Source organism: Tauraco erythrolophus, chromosome 2 (genome assembly GCF_009769465.1).
Source record: "Tauraco erythrolophus isolate bTauEry1 chromosome 2, bTauEry1.pri, whole genome shotgun sequence".
In the NCBI taxonomy this organism is placed as follows: domain Eukaryota; kingdom Metazoa; phylum Chordata; class Aves; order Musophagiformes; family Musophagidae; genus Tauraco; species Tauraco erythrolophus.
Window position 1 is genome coordinate 57,499,588 of NC_141466.1, and position 24,928 is coordinate 57,524,515.

At 44.3% G+C, this 24,928-nt stretch overlaps 1 protein-coding gene across 1 annotated transcript; it reads left to right on the forward strand.

The window, feature by feature from the left end:
* Positions 1-4,659: 4,659 nt before the first annotated feature.
* On the forward strand, positions 4,660-22,908 carry TRIB2 (tribbles pseudokinase 2). Its single transcript, XM_009985359.2, has 3 exons — positions 4,660-4,929; positions 8,935-9,227; positions 22,273-22,908. Exons 1-3 carry the CDS (start codon positions 4,660-4,662, stop codon positions 22,739-22,741), a joined length of 1,032 nt encoding a protein of 343 aa, XP_009983661.1. The 3' UTR covers positions 22,742-22,908.
* Positions 22,909-24,928: the final 2,020 nt, after the last annotated feature.

The window sequence follows — 24,928 nt, forward strand, 5'->3', positions numbered from 1 at the left end:
AATCAGATGTTTTTTCACTTAATATTTTTTCCTTAGTCCCTGAGCCAGGAAACTCCAATTTCTACATCTATTGTTGCTGTTTACCTGCAGATAAACCTTGGATACAGAAAAGGGGAGAGCTTGGTGGATACTTTCCAAACCATGAAAATGGAAGGCCTCCTCCATAGATACTCCTGGGAGAACAGGAGAGAATAGGAAAAGTGAAAATAAGGCTCCAGGGAAACCAACCCCCCAGCTGCATTTCCCGCAGGAGGAGCCATTCCAGAGAAGAAACTCAGCATTATAGTAATGGACACAGTCATCAAAGAAGTGCATAATTGCAGAGTCCACTTAAAAGATAAAGAAACTTCTAATGGGATTGTCTCTCTAGGTGACAGTTTCCAGACAAGGCAGATGAGCACAACGAAGTCCAGAGAGGAAAAGTCAGTCACCAAACAGTCCTAAAAGGAATCCTTCCCAGCTCACTTTGGGGAAAGAAGGCAACCTTCATTCTGACATGTACCAGTATCTTTGGAAAGGTCATGGACAGATCATGATAGTTTTGTCATAAGCCATTCTGCTGGCTCCTTCTTTGGTATCATTCATTCAGTTAACTTTTATATTTCACATTCAGAAAATTTCTCTCATTCAATTGAATAAGAAAATGTAATGAAACGATACTTTCCAGTACCAACATAGCTTATTTCAAACAAGAGTCTCCAAGTACTGTGAACGTGACATTTACTCTCAGACCAGCCAATGGCATCCATTTAGCCCAGACGTTCTGGCCAATGTGTTTCAAGTCAAGCATCTCTTTTCATTTGGTTAATGCCTCCTACATAAGCATCACAGCTATGCAAGGCAGGCAGCAGTTAGACAGACCTTTACTGCTGACTTCGTCTTCAGACTTTGGTCTGACTTTTAGAAACTGATTCCTTTTAACATCTCACATGGTATATGCTGACCTTGCTCTACAATTTCAGCCGACTGATGTAGAACTTACGTCAGTAAAAACAGGCATAGGTTATGTACACCTAATGTCTATATGAGGCATCTAAAGACTTGTTCATTCAGAGCTTATTCCTATAACATTGGACTGAAATGGCAATTGTTTCATTGACACATCTGGGAGCAGAAGCAATGCTTACAAAGTGTTAGGTTTGGGGAAAGATGCCATAGAAAATGAAAGTAAAATTATTAAAATGTACTGGAAGAGAGAAATTGATCCCATGGATAGATAACTGTGTCATTCCCAGTCAACACTATATGTATCCCTCCATGCCTTTAAGGGTAGAATTAAATCTGGAAAATGAAATTTATAACCTCTTCCTTCCAAATCTGAACAATTATCTTTATAAGAGGTGTATCCCATTCCACCCTGAATTACTTCTTCAGATTCTGTTAAAAATCAGGAGTTTCCAGCTAGATGGTTAGAATGAACTGGGTATTTCATCCCTTTCTCCTTTCACTCCTTTCTCCTGTTGGGCTTGGAGGCTCTGGGTAGCTTTCCCAGAGTTGCTAGGGACCGTGGCTCCAGCTGATGCCGGGTAACTAAGAAAGTTAAACAGAAAACATTGGTCTAGAGAACAAAGGTTGATGCAAGAGCCTAGGTCTCTCATGCTATGTCATAGACAGAAGGAGTACACAGGGTGAGAGGAAGGGAGAAATTGTGTAAAAAGCCATCTACTAAGAAAAGAATGTTTGATTTGGATCACAGGATGTGAGACTGGAGAATGTATTGCATAACTTTATGCCTTGTCCTTATTTGCAATGATTCAGTATCCGGCCCTGCTCATCCTATTTCTAAAAATGGTATTGAAAAGTTACAGAGTATTCAGAGGTGATGGGAATAACTGAGGAATGGGAGGAAAACACCTTTTCAGTTTACAGCAGATAGCAAAGGCCAGGTTGTTGCAGATCACTGGGTCTGTGTCCATCCCCACTACCCAGGGGACATTCTCCGGGTCAAATGCCAGCAGCCTCTGTTACCAGAGGCTTATCTTCATGACGAAGATCATGGTGATCCTTTCTCAGTGGTATTTCTCTTACAACTGCATAAGGTGGCACACAGAGCTCCTAGTGTGGAGGACAAGAGATGCGGTGGGTGCAACGCTGTGGAGGGAGAGCTACTCCTCACCACAGCCATTTCTGAAGATTCTCCTGCCAAGACCAGCCCTGATGAAGAAATCCCTACAGCCTCGTTGGAGCCCTGTTCAGAGGCACTTCTCTCTACCCCAAAGCAGGCACTTCCAGGACAGCCTTCTCTATCAGGGTAACTTCATTATTAGCCTGCTCATTTCTCCTTACCCCTTGAAAACAACCATCATCCAAACTCGCAGGTCCTTCCCCAAAACCAAAGCTTTTCCGACTTCTGACCCTTCCCTGTGCCGATGAGGGAAAATGGGAGCTAAGACATGGCCAGTCCCTTGGCATCGCCCTGCAAACTTGCCCTGTCCTCTGCTTACTGTTGGTTTATTTTGGTTTGGAGTTTTTTTTTTGGGGGGGGCGTATTTTAGGTTTTGTTTTTGTTTTTGTTTTTTTTTCCCGGGGTCGTTGTTTTAAAGGGATCCACAACCAACACCCAGTCAAAATCTAGGGAGTAAATACCAGGCTTGCTAGGAGTTCAGGGAGCTGCGTATCAAACTTCAACATACATCCAAACTCCTGTTATTTAAACAATAAAAGAGGAGCGGGTGAAAAAAAAAAAAACCCTAACAGACCGCAGCGGTGCTGGGCGGGGACAGACCGACCTCATTCATGGCTTTCTCTGTGCAGGACGAAAGGGTTTACGTTCTCCCTCTGCCCCCGCGTCGTTTTCATTTTGGGACGGATTAAGACAGGTTTGGAGTCGGGAGAACTCCTCCAACCCGACTGCACCGGGAAGCAACTGCTTTTGCTCCCGTAAGTACGCGGGGACCCACGCTGCCCGGAAAAAAAAAAACAAACCACGATTTCTTCATTGAGAAAAAAAGCAGCACGCCCGCCTTCAGCTCCGGCGCCAGCACATGTAATAATGCACCCGGCATCCGCGCCCGGGCGGGGGGGCGGCCGGACGCTTCTTTTAGAGGCGTTTATTCCATTTATTATTATTATTATTATTATTATTATTATTATTATTATTATTATTATTATTATTATTATTATTATCCAATTTGTTATTATATTAAAATTAATTAGTGAACATCTCACCCCCAACCGCAAGGGCATTCCCCCGAGAGGCTGGACTTGCTGGAGCGGAGCTCAGGCAGCGGGGTAGCCGCGGCCAGCATCGCACCGGTGGTACGCACCGGTGCAGGGGGCCCCGGTTCGCCGGGCCGTCCCCCGAGCCCCCCGGCAGAGCTCGGCAGGGCTGCGGAAGGACGGCTCACCTTGTTTACCCCGAGCGCGGCTGGCGGCGGGGGGAGGCGGCGGGTGGCCGGGCCGGGGCGGGGCGGGGCCGGGCGGGCGGCCGGGGCGGGGCACGGCGCGGTGGGCGGTGGGGCCGGGCCGGGCCGGGCCGGGCCGGGGCGGGCGGCGGCGGGGCAGTCAGCCTGCGCGCTGGGCACCGTGCGGGCGTGCGGCGGCCGGCAGCGAGGCACGGAGGCAGCCAGCGTCCCCGCCACGTAAGTAGCTATTAATACGCCGGGGGAAGACGATGCCTTGCTGAAGGGGAGCGGCGCGGCCATCCCTTTCCTTCCCCCCCACCCCCCCGTCCTACCAAAAAAAAAAAAAAAAAAAAAAAAGACTCAAAATCTGCTCACTGCAATTTTTATTTTTTTTTTAAACGATTCCAATTTATTCCCTGGCCTTTCGCTTATTGCCCCTGCAGTAAGAAATCAGCCCCTTCCTCGCCGTTCTGGTTTTTCTTTTCTTTGTGCGTGAACTACATTAAACCGCCGCGGAGGCAGCGAGCCCCCAAACAGAAATCCCGCTGCGCGGTGGAAACGTGAAAGCGTTCCTCTTCCCTCGCCCCTGGGCTGCACGTTTTGTTCTGTCGAGGCGGCCGCGACAACGACAGCACGCTCCTTTCCGCCGGCGCTGAGCGGTGCGCGCTGCCCCGCGTTCCGCTGCCCTTCCCCGTGCCTGCGCGGCTGCCGCCGGTGCGCGGCCCCATCCGCCCGTGCGGCTCTGCCGAGCCTCCCGCCGCGCCGAGCGCTCTTTTGTCGGCCCGGCCGCTGCCCGCTCCAAGTTAAATGCTCCCTCGCTGTTTCGCGGGGCATTTTCGGAGAGCCCCGGGCGCCAGCGGCGGGGCTTCCGCGCCATCTACAGCCCGGCCGCGGCAGCGCGGCTCTGCCTCCCCGTAGGAGAGAGAAAGGACGATCCCCGCTGCGCGCAGCGCGTTACCTAACCTTTTGTTTCCGCCTGCGCTGCGCGCCCTGCGGGAGCGGCGGCCGCCGAGGCCCGGCCGCTCCGCGCCGCTGCCGCCCCCACCCCCCCCTCCCCGGGCACCGGGCGCCGCTGCCCCGCCGCCGCCGCGCTGTTCCGCTCCGCTCCGCGCTCGGCCGCCGGCGGGAACAAAGGGCCGCGGGCTGAGCGCTCTCTCCCTGTGCGCAGGACGCGGCGCTGAGGCTGGTCGCCCGCCGCCGCCGCGCTCCCGCTCCCCCCCCCCGCCACACAAAGGCAGCCGCAGCTGGACGGGCGAGGGACCGCGCTCCACGCCAGGGCTCCGGTGCAGCGTCTCGGCTGGTCTTCTCCATACTCATGAACATACAAAGGTCAACCCCTATCACGATAGCACGATATGGGAGACCGCGGAATAAAACCCAGGATTTTGAGGAGCTCTCGTCCATACGGTCCATCGAGCCAAGCCAGAGTTTTAGCCCGAATCTAGGCTCGCCGAGCCCGCCGGAGACCCCGAACTTGTCGCATTGCGTTTCTTGCATCGGGAAATACTTATTGTTGGAGCCTCTCGAGGGAGACCACGTTTTCCGAGCCGTACATCTGCACAGTGGCGAGGAGCTGGTTTGCAAGGTAATGCCTCTCCTCCTTGTTCTCCCCCGGGTTAGCCTGCTGCCGCGTGTGGGTTTCCCGTGTCTTGCAGGAGGGCCGAGCACGGTCGTGTAGCTCAATTATTAAACTGTTGAGAAACAAAAGGCAGGGAGGCAGGATTAAAGGCGCATCCTGTAACTTTTCCCTCTCGCTAGACAATGGCCACGTTAGTGCGGTGGCCCGGAGCCAGTTCTGCCTCTTACCCGGGGGATATTGTTCTGGAAAGAGCCGTCCTTTAAGTAGGTCTTAATGTGAGTTCAGGTCAGGAGAAAGCCTCATCTTCCCCACTCTCACTTTTCAAAATGGAGTAGGGAACCCCTAGCTAATTTTAAGGTGTTGGGACCTGCTGGCTTCCTCGGTTTTTCCCGTCCCTTGTTCTGTGAGTTGGGGTACAGAAGAGGATGGAGAAGCTGGGGAAAGGGAGGAAGGGAGAGATTACCATCAGCTTTGTCTTAAAAGTGATTTAAAAAAAAAAATCCACATCGAATTAATCAGCCTGAGTTCCCTCACCGTGGAGGTTGTTTGCAAACAGCATCCTCCCCCATCGCACAACTGAGCAAGACTAAAACCTGCACACCTACGTTTTTTCGAAGAGCAGACAAAATAGCTGTCCTACTCTTTGTAGCCTGCCCGCTTTTTTCTCCCTCCTCCCGGTTTGCTCCCACTATTCAAAGGTGAGCTGTGGGAAAAAGAAACCCACATGCGTGCACGTCTGTGGAGGGATGTTTATCTCTTTTCGAGCTGAGGGAATATTTCCCTTTGTTCCTAAATTCCGATTCTCATTGTCTGTAGTGAGCCAGACTTTTACCCAGCAAACTGAGGCCGTACCCAGTAGTAGTTTTTTGTAACTACGTAGCAAATTGCAACCTTGCAACGCCCGCTGCGGTGTTTGTATTGTTCCCGAAATACGGAATTGTGCCATTTAGCTCTGTTGGGCAAATTTCCAGCGTCAAACTAACTGCAAAACATAAAAGTAGACGTACCATAGTTTATTTGTGTTCCAGGGATTAACGATAGTATTGCTGACTGTTTCATGCTTTCTCATACTTGATTCATAAGAAGTTATGGACTAGGCTGTAGGAGGGAAGTGAAAATAATGGCTCCTGTTTGCTGTTCGCAAAGATGGGAGTTCAGAGGGCGATTTAAATATGCTTACTAATTGAGCTGTAAAACCTGGTGTTAAGGCAACCTAGGACTTTGTGTGATTATTTAGGGGGGAAAAAAGGGCCCATGACTTTGCAAAGGACTAATGTTGCATGCTGAAGTGAATGCTTTGTTACTAAACTGAAACAGAACATGAGAATTTCTAGAATGAAAGCCCTGCTTGGTGCAGTAGTACAGTGTTGCACTCTAGGACATTGGCATCTTTTCATGACATAAACAGATCCCACAAAGCTGCTGCTCTGCATGAAATTATAGGTGAACTTGCATAGCAAGTAGTAAAGCGGGGGCTATGCTCTTCGTTTCCTGTTTGGTTTGCAGGATTAAGGCACTGTTTTGGTAACAGTATGAACAGCATAACTGCAGCTCACAAAGAGTGGACTTTATTTTTTCTCTTCCCTTTAAGCTGTGTGGTTTTGAGCTGATCTTGACATTTGAATAGTATCAGTTTTTCCGTATGTGCGAGGCACTACTTCTAGCTGTGCTCCAAAAATACGATCTTAGCCTGAATTGCTAGTTTGTGAATACGCAGTTGTCAGTCCTGAACTCATCTTAATTTAATGCGTGCTTTAAAACGCCTGCAGTATCATGACTACTATTTGTCAAGTAGCCTTCCGGCTAAGGGACCTGCTATCTGGTATCTTATTGAAGATGCTCTTGGAGATTGCTTGCAGAAACATTGGTTTGGATAACAGACACATACTGATGATTCTAAAGATTCGTTTGGCTGCACCCACTGACTGTACAGATGTCGTTATTTGCTTCGAGGCTCTGTGGCATCCAAACAATAGTAACTTCTCACTTCCAATTCCCAGCAAGAACTAAATCAAACTGCAGCTTATTGGACATTTGCTGAATTGAGGCCAGGGATCTGAAAAGCTGGGATACAAAGAAGCCCTTTATAAAAAGTATTCTAGATTGTAGCAGTGTGATAGCACTTCCCATCTCTCCCCTTTTAAACATAGCACTGGTACGAAACCAGACCTATGTATTTAACCTAGTCTGAGAACCACAAAATGTAACTAATTTATATCAGGATAATCTGTTTAGGAGAGAATTCTGGAAAGGCTTTTTTTTCACATGAGAGTTTGAGCTATACGAATGTTCCTGCTTAGATTTTATTTTATAGCACCCGCTTTGTAGAAGAGCCGTTCACTTACAGTGTAGTAGTTATGAGTTTTGAGATCCAAATGTCAATGAATTCTCCTCTGGAATGAATTACACACCAGGGATTGATTTTTAGCAACACCCCCTCCCTACCCCGGTTCTGCTTCCCTGGCGCACCATGTCACCAGAATGCCTTAGTGCTAATCTGCCCCCTGTAAAGTGTGTTGGATCTGTTTGGCAGTCTGCCTTTAAGGTTGTTTTTGCCCATGCCAGCGTATAGCAGCACACATATGGGGTGAGGAGAAAGAGGTGTATGAGGAGAGGGCATCTCAATTTCTTGAGATTTGGATCCTTTTCTGCAGAAAGAGTTTTAGGATTGCGCTCTGAAGCGTTGAATGACTCAGGTTTTGAAGCCTCAGGTAAATTTTGATTGAAGCATATCTCAGTCAGTTTTGAAAGCTTTTTAAAGCTTCAAAGAAAGCGGCGAGGTTTACTTCTTGGAGAGGATACAAATACCTGCTATTGGAATACAAATACTAGAACACAAAAAGAAGAAAACCAATTGCAGTTTAAACCAGTTGTTTAGAGACTTATACCAGTTCTTCCTTTTTATGTTCAGTTAGAATGGCACATGACTACCTTAAATTCTTTTTACCAAAGTAACAAAACACCCAAGAGTAAGTTACGTATTAATAGAATTTTTATGCTGGTGGAAATGCTAATCCTTTGCTTTGTAGTACCTCTGGAGCAGGTATAATTAAAAATAAAAATCACTCCTGTCAATATTCTCTTTTAGCACACTGACTTCTGTTATTCTCAATGAAGTCTTTCTTCTTGCAATGTGGGCATTTCTCAATTGACTCAAATACTGATTCATTCGTCATCACTAGATTATAGTAACTTTTTATGTTTGGGTTTCCCAGCAGCCTTTTTAATTCTTACAGCTCATTCATAAGATCAGTGATAACATACTTACTAGTAAAGGGACATTTTGCTTTTAATGGAGCACTCGATTGAAATGCAGAGAGTTCAGGGTGGTTTTGTCTTTGCCCTTTGAAGGATGTTTGTCTGCACTCCAACAGGCAGGGCTGTTTCCCTGGTTGTCCTTCTGATCTTATAAACAGCCATTGTAAAACTGAGACTTTGAAAGTGAAAGTGACTTTGCTGTTTGTCAGAGATGAAAGAAGGGCAGGAAGTAAACATGAATAGCGCTAGATGATATTTTAAACCTGAAAATCCTTAAAGCTCTAATGAGTTAATAAAATCAAGAGCGAGAGGCGTGTGGATCAGAGTGGATTTAATATGACAGCTTCTTTCAATACAAAGCTACTGACCATGTTCTCTGAGTTTATTTGGATGGAAAAGAGAAGATAAACACGCTTACTTCTCAGTACTGCTCCTGTATGTTGCTGGTCTTCAGAGCTTAATTCGGATTACATTCTAAATTTGATCAGCTGTTAGCTAATGAAACTGTTCTTGCTACAAGTTTTGCAGACGAGCCTTTCCTGTCAAGGTTACGCATATGTTCTTTGTGGGGTTACATACTCTGTTTTGTCTTGTCCTCAGTGCGTGAGCTTTTGACATCCTGTTTACATCAATGCAGCTTCAGCAGCAGCATAAATTGTACTTAGAGATGCTTCTGTTAACAGAATTAGATGTACCATAACTTCACTGTCCTTTGTGTTGCTAACCCTGGCTTTACTGTCATTGTTCCTGCAGGTGTTTGATATTGGCTGCTACCAGGAGTTATTAGCACCATGTTTTTGTCTGCCTGCGCATAAAAATATCAACCAAATTACTGAAATAATTCTTGGGGAGACAAAAGCATATGTGTTCTTTGAAAGGAGCTATGGGGACATGCATTCGTTTGTTCGTACCTGCAAGAAGCTTAAAGAAGAGGAGGCAGCCAAACTCTTCTATCAAATAGCTTCCGCTGTTGCACACTGCCATGATGGTGGACTGGTACTGCGAGATCTCAAGCTGCGAAAGTTCATTTTCAAGGATGAGGAAAGGTAAGAGTCTCCTTTATTTTACAGATGAGGCTGCCTGAGGTTAGATATTCAGAGTTACAGGATGCTGTGCCCTTTGTTGTCACCGTACCATTCGTTTGTAGCACACAAGGTGTTACATTTTCTTTGCTTTCCTCTGCAACCTGGTTATGGGAGGGATGTGCCATTTCACTTTCTGGCTTAGACTTTGGAGTAAAGTATAGAGTGCTGTTTGCATCTGTGCCGGCCCTCTGCATCTCCATCTAGAGGAGCACCCTTGTTCCGAAGGAGAGGATGTCTCCTGGAGGAAGGCTTTGCATAGATGTCTGGTGTAAGAGCTCTGCTATCATAAACGCTGCTGGTGTTAAAAGAGGAAAGAAGCAAAAGATCCAGTATGTTAAAGAGGCTTGGGGTCTGAAATGGCTCATCCCAGTGGGGAGACACGAAGAGGAAGAACAGCTGAGTGGTTAATGCTGATGTAGGTTGGAGGGAAGGGCCACCAGTGCTTTGAAGGACTGCTTTGAGGACAGCTTCTTGCTTCCTGTATTGGGAATGGTCTGGTGACTGCTTCTGAGAGTATTATGTGGTCATTAATCATACTAAGACTAAAACTGACTTGCTGTGTGGGTGCCTGTTTTTAGTATCAGAGCTGTTGTGGTGCTTGAGGAAATACCTTTTTTCTTTTTTTTTTTTTTTGTATCTCCTCACTGCACACTCTTCTGTCAATAAATGGGTGATAAATGATTTGGGGTTGAAGTATGGGAATACTGGAGAAAAAAATAATGCTGAATGCTCTAGTTGCATTGTTGAAATGCTATTTCTGATGCTGAGCCATAGCTATACTGTTGTACCTGTGAAAACTTAACATCTCGTTCCTTGTGGTTGCCAGTTTTCATTATGTTACATCATGTATTCACTTGAAACTTCCACATGAAGCTCTGGAGTAATGAACACTGCCAGAGTAACATCAGACTTTCACAGAGGGATTAAATTGGAAGATGACCATTAGGAAAAAAAATGAAACTAAATGGGGGCAGAGCCTGCCTTTGTGCTTCTTCATCTCTTGTTAGAGGCTAGGGAGATGTTTTTCCCTTTCAGTTAAATCTTATAGATTGTCTGAAAGCTTGTTCAAACTGTTGCAGAATGAATGTTCTGGAGAGCTTCATTAAAATAACCAGTGCGTATCAATTCTGTTTGGGGAGGTTATAAGCAACAGCAGAGGCATGTAAGTTTGCTACAGTCTTAGTAAGTCCATGATCTGAGAATTACAAAAAACTAGTATGCAATTCAGTCATGAAGAAGTTCCTGGCCTTAAAACAGAAATGACAACCATCAATCCTGTTTAAATATTCTCTACTTAAATTTTACTACAGGCCGAGTTTTGCAAAATAAACTTCTCCTTTTAATTTCTTTACAAACTTAAAAATAAAAGACATATTTTCAGTTCTTAATTCACTTCAGGCAATTCTCTGCAAAGCAAATAGCTACTTATTTTTCTACCACAGCCTCAATATATATGATTACCCTTTCCACCTCTTCAAATAAAAAAAAAAAAGCCTGAAATGAAACTAGTTTAATGTCCATTCAGAGAGAAATGCAAAGCAGATAGATGTAAACTATCTCAACTTTTACCTCGAGTTTAATAATTAAACACCGCTGTAGTACCTTTGATGCAGATAAGAAGGAAACTTGCACAAAATAGTTGAGGGAGAGATTATTTTCTGTTATAGCTGATAACATCCTAATGTTAAAATGGATTTTATTTTTTTTTTTTCCTGGGGATATGTGTAAACTTGCGTGGTTTTGTATGAAGGACGGGACTCGGAGAAGCCCTCAGGCTCACCCAGACTTTCTGCTCTAAGCAGAGGCAGCGTGAGCTCAGGGCAGCGCCGTGGGAGCAGACGTGGGCCCGTGCTGAATACTTTTTGAACTCCTACCCTGCTGCTTACTAGGAACTGAATGCAACGTGAGGCACAGGGCCAAATCCTTCAGCCACCCAAGAAGAGTGGTGTGTACTATAATAGCAGTGTTTGCTTTTATGAATGTTTTTAACGTAACCGTAGTCTGCAAAATCACAGTTACTCACTTTTGAACAGCGTCTTCTAATTACACAATAATTCACTTTAAAGGTCAAATACGGCTTGCTGGTTATTTTTAAGATAATCGTAATGTGGTTTTCTTCTGGATGTAATGTTGATTTGTAAGTAGAGAGGTATTGTAATCCTTTCTCTGCTAAATAAACAGAGACGAAATAGCGGGGGATAGAAATAGAACCAAACAGCGACTGTCTTTTTTCACATGCTCTGATCATCAGGCTGTAATCAGTCATCACTTTCAATCTGCTGCTATATTTAGGCTGAAAAATCGTCCTGGTCCTTCTGGGTTGCCGGAGGTGTTTGTGTGCTGCCTGCACCCCTCCGAGCCTGCGTTTCCCTGAGGCTCTGGTGCTGGTGAGGATGCCCGATGCCGAGCATCCCCTGCCTTTCAGCAGCTGCTAGCAGCGGCAGTGCCTGGGAGATGGGTGCTGCACGATCTGTTGCTCTTTGATACCGGTAACGAACCAAGGAGGAAGAAAAAAGGTGAAAATGGTGTTTTGAGAAATGCGTGTGAACTCCTCTGCTGCGTGTCGCCTGTTCTTCAGTGGAGCTTTTTCTCAGTAGTTCTTTTCCTGACTGTTCCTTCAAGTCCGTTTTTTCTGCAGTTCACCTTTAGTACCTATTGCTTTGAAACTGTCTCTTCTTGAAGACTCTCACAGCTTTTACTTTGGTAGAAGAAAAGATGGGAAATCCAGCGTGCAGGCAATGCATGAATGGAAAACTCAATTTTTATTATTTTTTTTTTTTTTTAGTAAGATACTTGTCTGTTAGTAGCTGAGAGCTGCCAGACTGGAGGAGCCAGAGAGAATGTGAAGGATATATGGAAGCAGTTCCATTCATTTAAAAAAGAAAATCAATTCAAGCATTTCTTAGTACATAGTCCTTCCACTGATCCTAATGATATTTTGGTAGTTCAATATGAAATCTGAGCTCCTGGAGTTTTGCAGACAGGTGCATATAGCATTGACACTCTTTCTACCCCATTCCCATTATCTAAATTACAGCTGGAATTTGCAAAGATTCAAGCTCCTGATCTAGCAGCCTCGTGAGAGCTCTTTGCTCCTCCTGATGTCGCTGCTAGGAATGCATGTTATTTGGATGTTGCGAACTGCAGTACCTTGGGATGTCTGTAATGAACTGGGAGGTAAGAAGGTGGGAAAAAGTAATGTTGGAGGCTGGTAGTGCTGAGCATTTTGTAGGGATCCTCATCTTAGTAGTGACATTCTCTTGATGTGCTAAATCAAAGGTAGACTGTGATGGTGTCTTACATCTTATGCATGTGTGTAAATAGATTAGCACTTAAAATGAAATCTAAAATTCCACAGTGTGGAAACAAACAAAACTAATTTGTCTGTGTTTCAAGGTGCTTTATCTATAGCTTATTTTAATCCTGAACTGCAGAAATTTTGAAGATATGGTAAATTGCATCCCATGAAAAGTATGTGTTCTGTTGCCAAGCACCTTAGGTCTTTTATAGTGTTGTTTTGTTTTGCATAAAAGAAGGTTGAGGGGTTGAGTTTTGAGGGGAGGTGTGTCTGTGGTTCTGTTTGTAAACTATAGGGGGAATAGCCAGTCTTGTAGTATTGAAATTTCAGAGTTAAACTCCTTAAACCTGCAGCTGATCTTGATGAAGCAGAACTTTGAAGACATTACAGCATGGCTGGAAATGTTCTATAAGACTGGGTTAGCAAGCAGCAGTGCATCTGTTAAATGAGGGCAGTGACTTTCAAAGCACTGAAAATATGGAAAACAACACTGACTTGCCATGCTGGGTCTCACCAGACTTTCTAAAGCACCTGTAAGATTATTGAATACTTTAAAAATTGAGTCCTTAAACTTCTAAATAAAACTTGAATCCAAAACAGAGGAGATGAGCTAAGATAAAACGTGGTTTTGTATGTTTTCTGCTTCCCATCCGTGTTGGTAATTTTTTCTTGTCCTGGATGTTAAGCCAGGTCAATGTTGATGTTGTGGGGCTCTGCTTTTGATAATTTGTGATGTGTTCATGTCACGGTATTTAGTTTTCCTTGTACAGCCTGTCCTTGTAGTAGGCCCTTGGGCAGAGCGACTGTGCCCTTCTCCTAGCCAGTGTCCCATAATGATGTTGCAGAATGGGCAGGCCTTTCTGGGTTGTGCTAAAAATAGCACTATACGCAGGATATAGCTAATAAAGCAGTTCATCAGTCTGATATATAGCAGATGTTTCGAGAAAGAGCCACCTCAAAGATCTAGGAATTAAATCAAGCATTTCTGTATTGGTTGTTCCAATGGTTTTCTTAATACAAGAACATTTCTGCTGTCAGGGAATTATTAATTTCTTTAGTGCGTTTTTAAGCCTTTAATTATATTAAAATATTAGCTGTCGTAATATTTGAAGCTTAAAGACCTTGTGCATTCATCATACTTGTTGAAGGGAAAATTAAAATAATGTTAGTATTTAGATATTGTAATTTGCCTGTGTTCTTTGAGTAAATATGAGGCAGGTGGGATTCAATAGAAATAAACAGAATTTGACACTTTTTGCTCTGCACCAGGGGAATGCAGCCAGTACAATACACTAATTTAGAAAGCCTGTGTGAGCATAACATATTTATTTGGTGCTCTTAAAATGTTTTTTCTTTTTTTTCCTCTAGAATTTCTCAGCTTTGAATGGATGATGCTCTCAGTTGACCTAGTTAGGTTGTTTGCAATCCTAGTGATACAAACCTGATCCCACAAAAAAATACAGAATGCATATACCTACCTTTTCCCGAGTAGACTTTTCATTTTCTTTCAGTTAGTAGTAAATTTCCTCCCCAGCGTTTGTCAAATTGTAATGTGGTCTGCCGCTTTTTCCCCATGGTGTTAGAACTTACTGTTTTACTTACAATTCCATGGAGAACAGGTAAGTTAATGCTTTCCCTAAGTCCTAGAAACAGAGTCCTAAAGTGGAAGAAAATCAAATAAAATAGGAGTGCTCTTTAAATACCAGAAGATTTAGAAATAAAGCAGTCTTCATCTGTTTTGTCACTTAAGCGCTTCACGTTACCCTGAATGGGGCCACAGGACCAAAGAGCATGACTTCTTCAATAGTGGAGAATCATAGGTCAGATTTCAGCCCAGGAATTATTATTCCTAGAATATGGGGAGGAAGGTGAATTTCTTCACAGGCAGCAAATCTCGGCTGTCAAACTTAGGATAGAGGATGATGCAGTTGCACAACTGTTTTCCACAGAAGGGTTCGTGCTCCCTTTTGTCTTCATGTGGTTTGGTTACTAAGCCTCTGTTTTCTCCTGGTGTTACTGGGAGCAACGCCCTTTGGATTTGTTGGGTATGCGGTACCCTTCCCAGCGGGGCGTGGGAGGCTATCTGCAGATGTTGAATGCCACACCAGTCCTGTGAAGTGCTTAAATCTCCTCCTGAAGGCATAGATAGTCATAGAGGTTAAGTGCTGCACCTGAGGTCATAAATGAAAGCAAAACCCAGGGAAAAGTTGGCTGCCGGCTGGCTACGGGATGAGAACAGGAGCTCCAATGGACCTTGAGTCAAGGCCCTTCTGTGGTGAGAGCCTTTTTAGTAGTACCCAACTCTGGAGTTTGCAGAAGGTTTTTCCCTTGGACTGTGCTGTCTTTTGGTATTTAGCTGATAGTTGGACCTGTATCTTTTCTTCTTCACTCTTTCTTCAGTCTTTTGCCCTTTGCAGCCTCATGTACTAGCTCTGCTGAGGAGTGGTGTTGAGGTGCAGGAGGGAAGCCCTCCTTGGGGGCCTGCCTTTAGGCTGGTCTGTACTGCTGCACGTTGTCCCCATGTCCTGCCTGGCCTCCCCAGCCATGCTGTCTGACTTTGAGATGTGCCTCTGGCTGAACGCTGTTACATGTTGGCTGTAATGCCAGACATGGTTGGCGTGGCAGAATGCCCGTGAGATGCCTGTCACAGGATTAATCTCTCTGATGATAGGTGCTTTGCAATCCCTGGAAGTAGATATCTCTTGAGACATCTTGCATTAAGAGTTCAACAGCTGGTCGTTTTGAAGACTTCAAAACCTCCATCCACAGACTTGGTGTAAAATACTCCATGTTGACTTTTGAGTGGAGACTGAGGATGTCTGCGGAGATCTGTGCTGGGTTGAGGAGGGCAGGCAGGGTGCCCAGCTAGCAGCAGCTGCAGTGGACTGTCATGGTGAAATTCTTCTGCTGCTTTTTCTTCTAATTGTCCTTATTTTCACACTGAGATTACTTCAGGCTTGGGAGGGAGAGGAAAGGTGGAGATTGTAAGCAGAAGCCAACCTGGGGGGTATTTAGTCTTAAGCACCTGCTTTTTGGTAGATGTATATTGCTTGGAGGCAAGTTTGCAGACATGTACGCAAAAGGTTTCCGGTGGGGTCGTGAAATAATGGCCCTGATTTGCCTTAGAGGTGTTGAGCACCCACTGCAAGCTCGAGAAGTGTAGGGCTTTTTTCACAACATGCAGTTATGTTAACAAAATAAAATTTTGCTCTCGTTTCCCTGTGGAGCTTCAGCATGCTTTGTATGAAAAGAGCTAGCAAAGATGGTGAACACAGCATACAGTTGACAGCAGAGCCTTTTAAAAAAACTCAGACCTTCAGTGTGATCTAAAAAGATAAAAGTGAGGGGAAGTAGCTGCCCTGAGCCAGATGCTTATCAAATAATGGACTCCTCGAAGTATTGTAACCAAGCCCCTCTATAGAAGGATCTGCATTGGATTTCAGAGCCCGCACCCCAATCACTACCTGCCTACCTACTTTCTGGGGAACGTGTTGTCTCCTTAGGCAATAAAGGCACGGAAGAAACTAAGTATACGGCATGCAGGACAGGCTGTTCCCAGCAATCCTGTTTAAGTGAGGTGTCTGGGGCCCTGGCCCATCCTGGAGGGGTGCAAGGGGGTGGTTTCAGAGTATTTTTAAGTGGCATTCTGTAGAAAGAAAGTCAGCTTAAAACAGTTAAAAGCCTTAAGTTGCTGGGTCCCACACATCAGGAAGGGAGTGTGGGGCAGGGCTGGGTGTGCTGATAGCATCCCTTCGGAGGAAGGGTGGGGGATATGGAATTTTTAGAGGCTTCCTCATTCTGCGGAAGTACCAGTGAGGGAATCTTCCCTTAGGAACAAGGTTCATCCTGTAAACCTGTGCTGCCTGCAAGTCCCAGTTGTCTTTCGAAACATATCCTTGAGCCTGTTTCATTATGCAAGAGACGGTTTGTCTGACAGCCTTTGCGCAGGATTTGGTTGGGTTTTTTCCCCCTGAAGTTGTGTAGGATGTTGTGCGGTGAACTCTCTGGCTGAGTGCTGTTACGCACTGGAAAGGATCTTACCGTGAAAGGAGCAGGATTTAAATTGATGGCATAACATTTCCCCTCTGATCCCACGTCCCTCGCCGCCCTGGGAGGAGATCGGGTGGTTCTTAGTTCAGAACAGGTCTTTGCATCAAGCTGCAAATCATCTACGCGGGGTTTCATTTACCACCTTCCCCATCTCACTGCCTCCATGACGGCAGCCTACTTCTACATTATTTAGGAGAGATTCCCTTAGTTACAAAAAAAAATCAATTAGCAAAAGGTAACGATTTCCAACGTCAAGCTTGCCTTTTTTTTTTTTTTTTTCCTCCTTGTGACTGATGGCATGATTGCACTCATGCTTGTCACATTTTTACAATGGGGTGCTAGCAACTGACCTTGATTAAATGACCTGTAAATTATTGGCCACATAGGAGCAATCCCTGATGTACTGGGCAGTTGATGGCTTGAGTGCCTCTGCCCAGGGAAAGGCTTTCCTGGCCTCACTCAGAGTAATGCTGAAATATGAGGGAGCATTGCTTGGGTGCCTTCATTTTTTATGTTCAGAGGGCACATATTTTGAGGCATCTCTTTTTTTTTTATTATATTTTGAGGCACCTCTTTCCTTTAGGAGTTGCTATTTTATATTTACCTGCAGTCATATTAATAAAATAGCAATTCAAATGGCGATGGTGGTTGTTTCCTGATCACTGTAGGCATGAGACTGCGATATAGAATTGGTAAATCTGGATCATCTAATTTTGACCAGCCTGAATAGCAAGTGGAGTGTCCGGAGCAGGATGGCTCCTTCCATCTTCTCCCAAACCAGCTGATCTGGTTGTCGTCTGGAGGATGATGCTGCACTAAAATTGTGGGTCTGGCCTGCAGTTTGTGTTTCCAAAATGGTAACAGTGGCTCAGCTGTGGTTCAGGTGTTATTTCCCGTACAGATGTCTTTGGGGACAGACTAGAAGCAACTGCTTTCATTGATTCAGGCATAGGCTCCTTTGCTACTGACTGTTTATTCACTGCAGTGGAGATATTTTCCTCTGAAACACTCAGACTTTCAGTCAGTATTTCTGCTTTAAATGTTCCAGATTTCTTTTTTTTTCCTCCTGCCTTACGAGCTTAGAGCCCTCTGAATAATTCCACTGATTTTTGGTATGGAAATTATGTTTGCTTTTGGAGAGCAGATGTGAATGCCGGGTTCTTACAGCCCTGGCTTCGGTGTCAAAAGGCAGGGTAGCAGTTTGCCAGTAGCCCCTAAGCTCTGCAGGGAGGAATAAGGCGAATTGCTCTGAAAAAAGTGTAGGATGTGCAACAAAGCCGTCTGCCAGGGATGGGTGCTAACTCGGGAGGTTGCATTGAAGAATCTTCTGGAAGACGTTTAATTGATTAGGTTTTGTTACATTACTGAAGAGCAAAGTCTGAATGCAGTCAAGTAATGAATGGCATATTGATAAGAAATTCAGAGTGGTATTGTTTTTCATGGGTTTCCCTGACGGTTTCTATGGGGACAAAGACGCATTTCCCGTCTGAGTGCTGTTGCTGCCCTCTGATTGCACTTCTGTGGTTTCATTCACCAGTAATGGGAAAGCATTCACGGGCAGAATAGCTTCCCCTTTTTAAATAGCCATGATTCAGGGTTGTATTTTTTTTTAATGCATTAGACTAATGCAGTGTTTTATCAATGATCTGATAGATGCATAATGCTCTTTTTCCAAGTGCTTATTCAGGGTCTGCATTAAAACTTGAAATTATGTACTGTAATTACGTAAGCCTTGACAAAAGTCTTTGTTGCCCTACAGTATGTGTACAAAGTGATTCTCATCCGGCTTTGGCAGTAGCTTACATTTGAACTTTAGGGATTAATTTTGTTGCAACCGTTTGAATGGTCGAACTCGAATGCTGATGCTTTTGGAGAACTTTCTTTCTCTTCATTTGACTGATGGGAGTTAATTATTTAGAGAATGAGAGTTTTTTAAAAATGTGACTTTTTAAAAAAAAGAATGATTTTTGTTTGTTGTTTTTCTGCTCTGTGATGGGAGGCACTTCAAAGCTGGTTGTGATTTCACATCTCAGTGTTTGGTTTTGAGTCTGTTCCTTGGCTGCCAAGTGTCGAATTTAGGGTTGTCCAGTTACTCTGCAATCAGATGCGCTTTCCCCTCTTTGCTGTGGAGGTTCTATATTCTCAGAAACTACTTGCAATTTTGAGGGTCTGTTTGTTGTTGTTGGCTTGTATTCTTTTTCCTGGATATTTGATTTCGGTGCTTCCTCAGAGAGCGTGTGGGGGAGAGAGAGATTGCTCCTCATCCAGCATGCCTCTGTGTTTCTGTGTATTTAGACTCCCCTCCTTCCTGTTCCACTCAACCCCCCCCCCCCCCCCCAAAAAAAAAAACCACCCTCTGACTTGCAGAAAACAGAGTTCTTTTAGGCTTGAAATGTAGAGGAAAGGAAGGCCAGCCAGAGCTGGAAGCTGTTTCTCGCAGAGATAGGGTGCTGTGCCCTGCGAAAGAGCAGCTCCTGAGCCAGGCTGCTCCTTTTTGATTGCCTGAAAAAACGTGAAATGACTGTAAAAAGGGGAGTGAGACGTGCCGTGTACACCTGTGTGTTACCCAGTCGTAGTATGATTGCAGACTGTGTTCTGTATAGGAGGCTGGTGTACGTGAAGTCATCCACTGCTGGTGAAAACAGGCTGGAGTGGGTCTTCCCAGCCACGTGCTGGAAAGATGCAGCTCCTGCAGATTGAGAGGGAAGCAGGTCCCTGTGTGGAGCAGCATGTCCGGTGCCCTCCCTGCGCCAGAGCACCCACCTCATCGTCGCAGAGGAGCCATGACACCCGCTTGTACACCAGGGTGTTACTGATTGCGGGTTTGGAGGCTGGCGAGGAGGGAGGAGGAGGGCTGGAGGTTGTGTTTTTGTTTAATTTGGGACCTTTTGTTTCCTCAAAGCCTGTCAGCTCAGCAGGATGAGAAACCTGGTTTGAGTGTTTGCTTCGTTTGGCTGTGGCTTACAGAGGAGCAGGCAGATAAGGGCCAGCTGTTGTTCCATTTGCTTGCTTAAACAAAACCCACCGTAGCATGCGTGGAGGGCTGCAGGCTGCAGCACCTTGCAAGGAAAGTAAGACAGGGATAAGGCTTTAGTGTGCTGCTTCTGTGTTATTATCAGCAAATTATTTCTCCTGTTGGAGAAAAAGATGAAATTTTTGACACACCTTGCAGTCTTTGTACCTCGTCCGTTGCAGAAAATAAGAGATTAGGCAATTCCAATAATTTTCTGTAATATAAAAGCTTCTCATTGGGCTGTTTCTCTAAATTCTGTGGCCACTCTCAGAAATGTAAAAAAGGATGGGAGAGCAAACAGTGTTTCCCTGCGCTGTTGACACTGGGATGGCAGCAGAGCGTGTGTGGGGGGGTGAATTCCCTCCTGGAAGTTGTTTATAAATAGCATGCTCTGCCCTGCTCCATGTGCGTGTGTTCTGCTTCTGTTAGCAGGAGTGAGTTGATGCTTTTCTGTCTGTCAGTTCAGTGCCTTAATGCATGTTTGAGTAGCCGGCCTCACCGTTTTGTCGCTACGCACAATTTTCTATGGAAAAACTGAGGTAGGCAATGCAAATGGAACCTCAACTCATGTCCCTGTCTTCCCTTTCATTCCCCCCTCTCTGTTCTCGGCCCTCCTTGGCGTGTTTTTTTTCTCTGGGCGTTTCTCTCTGCCCTTCTTGTGCTGTGCAGGTGCAGGAACATGTCAAAGCTGAGCATTGTGAAAGGACTCTTCTGTAGTCAGTCTCTGGCTGTAGGCCTTCTGAGCTGTATATGGAGGGAAATTGCTGTGGTCTTGCTAATTGTAGTTCAGTTTCTCCTTGCAGCCAGCTTCCTGTGTGAGCTATTGCTGCTGTAAAGTATTGTTTGGGTGCTAACGAGGGGGTTGTCCCTCTCCGGGAGCAGTGCCCTTGCGCTGGCAATGGGTAATTAATCAGGAAGCAGGTGTGTTGCGCAAACCCCATCAGCATCCGCCCTGGAGGAGAAAACACTGCGCTGTGTGAGAAGGAACTGCCTTGACACTGTGCTTGGGAGCCAGGTATTCTGGATTCTGTATTTATGGCTTCCTGATTCGAGGCAGGTTGCCAAAGGGGCTTTCACCTCCACTAGTAAACGTCTCTAGCTGTTGAAAAGGTCCAAGTGTCATTAGGAGAGTTTATGGCACAGTTGCCTCTGGAGTACTCCATGGAGTAAAATGCTCTTCTGTTGGTTCAAAGAAGATAGTGCTGAGCTGCCGTGGAACCAAGTCTAAGCCAACGCGGGCCCAGCTGTCTTTTGCAACTCAAGCCCGAGCCATGTTGTCTTCAGTAAACATTTAAGAAACAGGGCTCTCCTTGTCCATTTTAGTACCTGTTAAACGATGTGTTTTAGTCAAGAGATGCGAGTTCTGCTGTCTGGGATAAAGTTCAGTCCCTGCCTGTGAATGTCTGTGGTATGGGAACATGGCCACAACACAGGGCGAAGAGTGATTTTACAGACCAGCAGGGCTGAGGGACGAGGACAGTAATACCCAAGGTTGAGTTATGATCCTGAGTTGTTGGAGCCTGTGCTACTGCTAGGTCACTGTTCCATCCAGATGCACTGGACACGTCCCGTTGCTTTGTACTGATTCTGGTCTCAAAGCCAGCCATTGCTGGCAAATAGTCTAAAGGGTAATTAGTAATCCTTTTGAATGCCTTTAACAAGGACAGATTTTTAAATATAGTTACAGACGCTAGCAGTGAGAATTAAAAGGAAAGAAAGGTTATCTTCATCTAGTGCTATGACAAGCAAGTTCGGCATAATTTTTTCTGCTCCTCTGTGATATCCATAAGGGAAGAAAATTCTCTTACAGAGATAATTACTGCAGCACAATGACAAGTTCACAGTGCTTTGCAGGCAGGAGGAGTTTGCAATCTAGATAAGGCATCCCTGTCATCTCTCTGCAAGCCCTTTGCTAGCCTCTCCGTTGGATCAAATGTGAGGAACATCTCTGGTTCAGCTGGGTAGATAAGCTTGCTGTTAATCTTGGCATTCAGCTCACCTGATCTCCCTTTGCCCAAGATCTATTTAGGAAGATTGAAATCTGTTGAACTTGGTCTTCCTTGATGCTGGGATAAAAAAAAATGTTGGTTGGTCAGAGGGATCATTTAGGGTCAGAGTAACAATTTTATTCCTGTTGAACCTTGTGGTATTACAGGTGCAAGTAACTGCTCACCAGTGTGAAGGTGTCAAAATAACCTTCTCTAGCTAAGGCTAGACTTGTATTTAGATGTAATCCCTACACTGGTACATCAGAGTGCAGCCGACAGAAATAGTCTTGAGGCTTATGTCTCCATTTGGAAATCATGTCTTTGTAAAATTTACCGAAAGTGTGAATATGTGAATATGGCCATTACTTTTGTCTTTTTAGGACCTTACTAATGCGTTTACTGGACATAACTCTGTTTAAAATCTGGTCTCCATGTGTGTGGCAATATTCCCTGTTAAGTCTCTAATCCAGTACAGAAGAGACAGTATCAATTATCTGTAACAAGTGCTGTGAGTGGGATTTTAAACTGATGCGCTTCTGTGGTTGTTGAATTTTGTAGCGTATTACTATTATAACCATGTAATTGTAACAGCCCAAAATTTGTGTTTTGATGTTTGTTTACCTTGATGTCTTTGTTTTGTTTTGTTTTTCCCCACAGGACTAGAGTGAAGTTGGAAAGCCTAGAAGATGCTTATATTTTAAGAGGAAATGATGACTCTCTCTCTGATAAGCACGGATGTCCAGCCTATGTGAGTCCAGAGATCTTGAACACAAATGGCAGCTACTCTGGCAAAGCAGCGGACGTATGGAGTCTAGGTGTCATGCTTTATACCATGCTAGTTGGACGCTATCCTTTCCATGACATTGAGCCTAGTTCCCTCTTCAGCAAGATCCGTCGTGGGCAGTTTAACATTCCAGAAACTCTATCCCCCAAGGCAAAATGCCTCATACGTAGCATACTGCGTCGGGAGCCATCGGAAAGGCTGACTTCACAGGAAATTCTGGACCATCCGTGGTTTTCTACAGATTTTAATGTATCGAATTCAGGATATGGTGCTAAGGAAGTATCAGATCAGCTGGTGCCTGATGTCAACATGGAAGAAGACTTGGACCCATTTTTTAACTGAGCACAAAGACTGGTGTTCAGAAGGTACACAACCTGGAGATGGACACATGAAGGAGCCCTTCCTGACCGCGTTAAATCACATCCTGCATCAGCCTAGCTTGGTAGCAAAAGACACTCAGAGGTCCTCGGGTTGAGAAGGAACCTCCACAAGGAGCTAATATAACAAATGTAGCATGGGGACAGACTGGGGGGGCGGGGGGAGCTTGCTATCAGGTTAGATTGATTTGGAGGAGAAAAGGCAGCATGGAGCAATTGTAGCTTCTCGCCTTTTTGGAGCCAAGGAGACTGCACATGCCAATTCTGGTGCAGCTGTATCACTCCTGTTTCTGTTCCATTAAAAATAGTGGTAACTCACAACAAATAGAAACTTTTTTGCCTCAGCTTACATCTTGGCATCGCACTGTTAGATATTTAACTTCAGCCATTATTCAGGGAAAGTACAATTGGCTAACATTTTTTTTAATCGGATGTCTAATAATTAATGGGATTAATTTAAAAAAAAAATTAGGTGCACAAAGATGGACATGAAAAGTGGGTGCTAAAACCAAACAAAATTTCAGTTCATGTCTCTTGATACCTATTTTCAACTCATTTCTTCTAAATAAACTACTTAATATTCTTGTCAGGAAATGACATTTTAATGCTTTGTGTTCCCTTAAGGGGAAGTAACTGTCATTTAACAAGCTGTTCTGTTTTGTGTCAAATGGTTTGTTGCAGGAAGCTATTATAACTCAAACTTCCAGATGCATTACTGCTATAATAGGGGAAAAAAAAAAAAAGAAGAAAACTATATAATTTTTTTAAAAGATATGAGATACTGGCTTCCATATCTGCCATGCTGCACGTATATGACTAGAAAGGGCGGAAAGCCCTTAGTCGTGTCTTTATCTGAGAACCGATCTCTTCTTTAACTGACTGGCCCATGTGTAAATAGAGGGCTCTTTATTATTGAAGAAGAGTATTGTGGGTTGTTTTTTTTTCTTTTAATTCCTCTCAACTTGGGAAAAGAATTGTTTGGGTTTGATTTTTGTTTATGTACAGAATAAGAAATAAGAGGGTATTAATAAGCTGAACATTTATATTACAGATATTCCTCTTGAAACATACACAGTAATATGCACCTTTTGTATTGTCAAGACTTATTCTATTTATTGAAGAAAATGTCACAGTAGTGATGTATTAAGCCAGTACTTCAATTACGGGTTGACTTGGGATGACATGTTACATGCTGTAGTTAACACACTTCTTTTCTGTTCAGGTATTTCTGTCCCTAAATAACTTTTTATTTAGCTTTTTTTTTCTAGATAGCTTTATTTGATTTAGACTGGCAAATGTTTTTATTACTGCTTTTATATTGCTGTATGATATTGAAATCTCTTGGCATAAATATTTGTGTTTCCAGTACCTCAGTTGTTCTGATATTACTGCCTGTATACGTTTTGTGAAGTGGTCATGTTTTTTGGGTAGGTACATGTGGACTCTGTAGTATGTAAATGTTACTTGAATTTGTGCTTAATTATAGTATGTGGCATGTGCGTACAGCTACTTGGCATTTGACGTATGGATGCTATTTGCCTGCCTTGCAGGAAAGTTATGGTCCCACTCTCAAGAGGATGTTTCACAGTTCTTTATCAAGAGACAAAGCTAGCTGCAGCTGACCTGCCTTGGTTCTATTTTGGTAACTAAGAATATAAAGGAGTAATGTTTTTACACTCTGAAGATGGTGCTGTGTCAAGAAGGACTTTTTTTTATTTTATAAGTTCCTTATAGGAGGAAAGATTGGTGATGTGCATGGTGGGGTTTTACTGCCTCTGGTGCTTTGTCATGTATTTGGTTTAATGTTTTTGTCCTAATCTCTTCAATAAATAAAATTGTGCATATTTAACTAAACTTCAGTGGTGAACGATGTTCTTACTGAATGTCTGAGGTGCTGCAGGAGTTTGCTCCATTGGGATCATTTAGCTGGTATTTTTTGTGCTGCTAACAAGCTCTTGCCAGCCCTGTGAGCCGAGAAAGCTTAGCACTTACATTTACAAGGTAACACTGTGAGCCTTTTCATCCAAAATTTTACCGTTTACTGTGAATGAAACTGGCTTTTTATTTTGGTTATTTTCTTTTGGCTTGTCCCTGCCGCTTCTGAAGCCCATTTACCTTTTTCAAGTAGGGTATTGAAATGCAGTAAGAACTA

What these genes read in the sequence shown, in the direction of transcription:
- TRIB2 (XM_009985359.2), top strand. Translation starts at nt 4,660, where the DNA reads ATGAACATACAAAGGTCAACCCCTATCACGATAGCACGATATGGGAGA. An exon ending in GCGAGGAGCTGGTTTGCAAG is followed by an intron (nt 4,930 to 8,934) that starts GTAATGCCTCTC and finishes TTGTTCCTGCAG; the next exon opens with GTGTTTGATATTGGCTGCTA. An exon ending in ATTTTCAAGGATGAGGAAAG is followed by an intron (nt 9,228 to 22,272) that starts GTAAGAGTCTCC and finishes TTTTCCCCACAG; the next exon opens with GACTAGAGTGAAGTTGGAAA.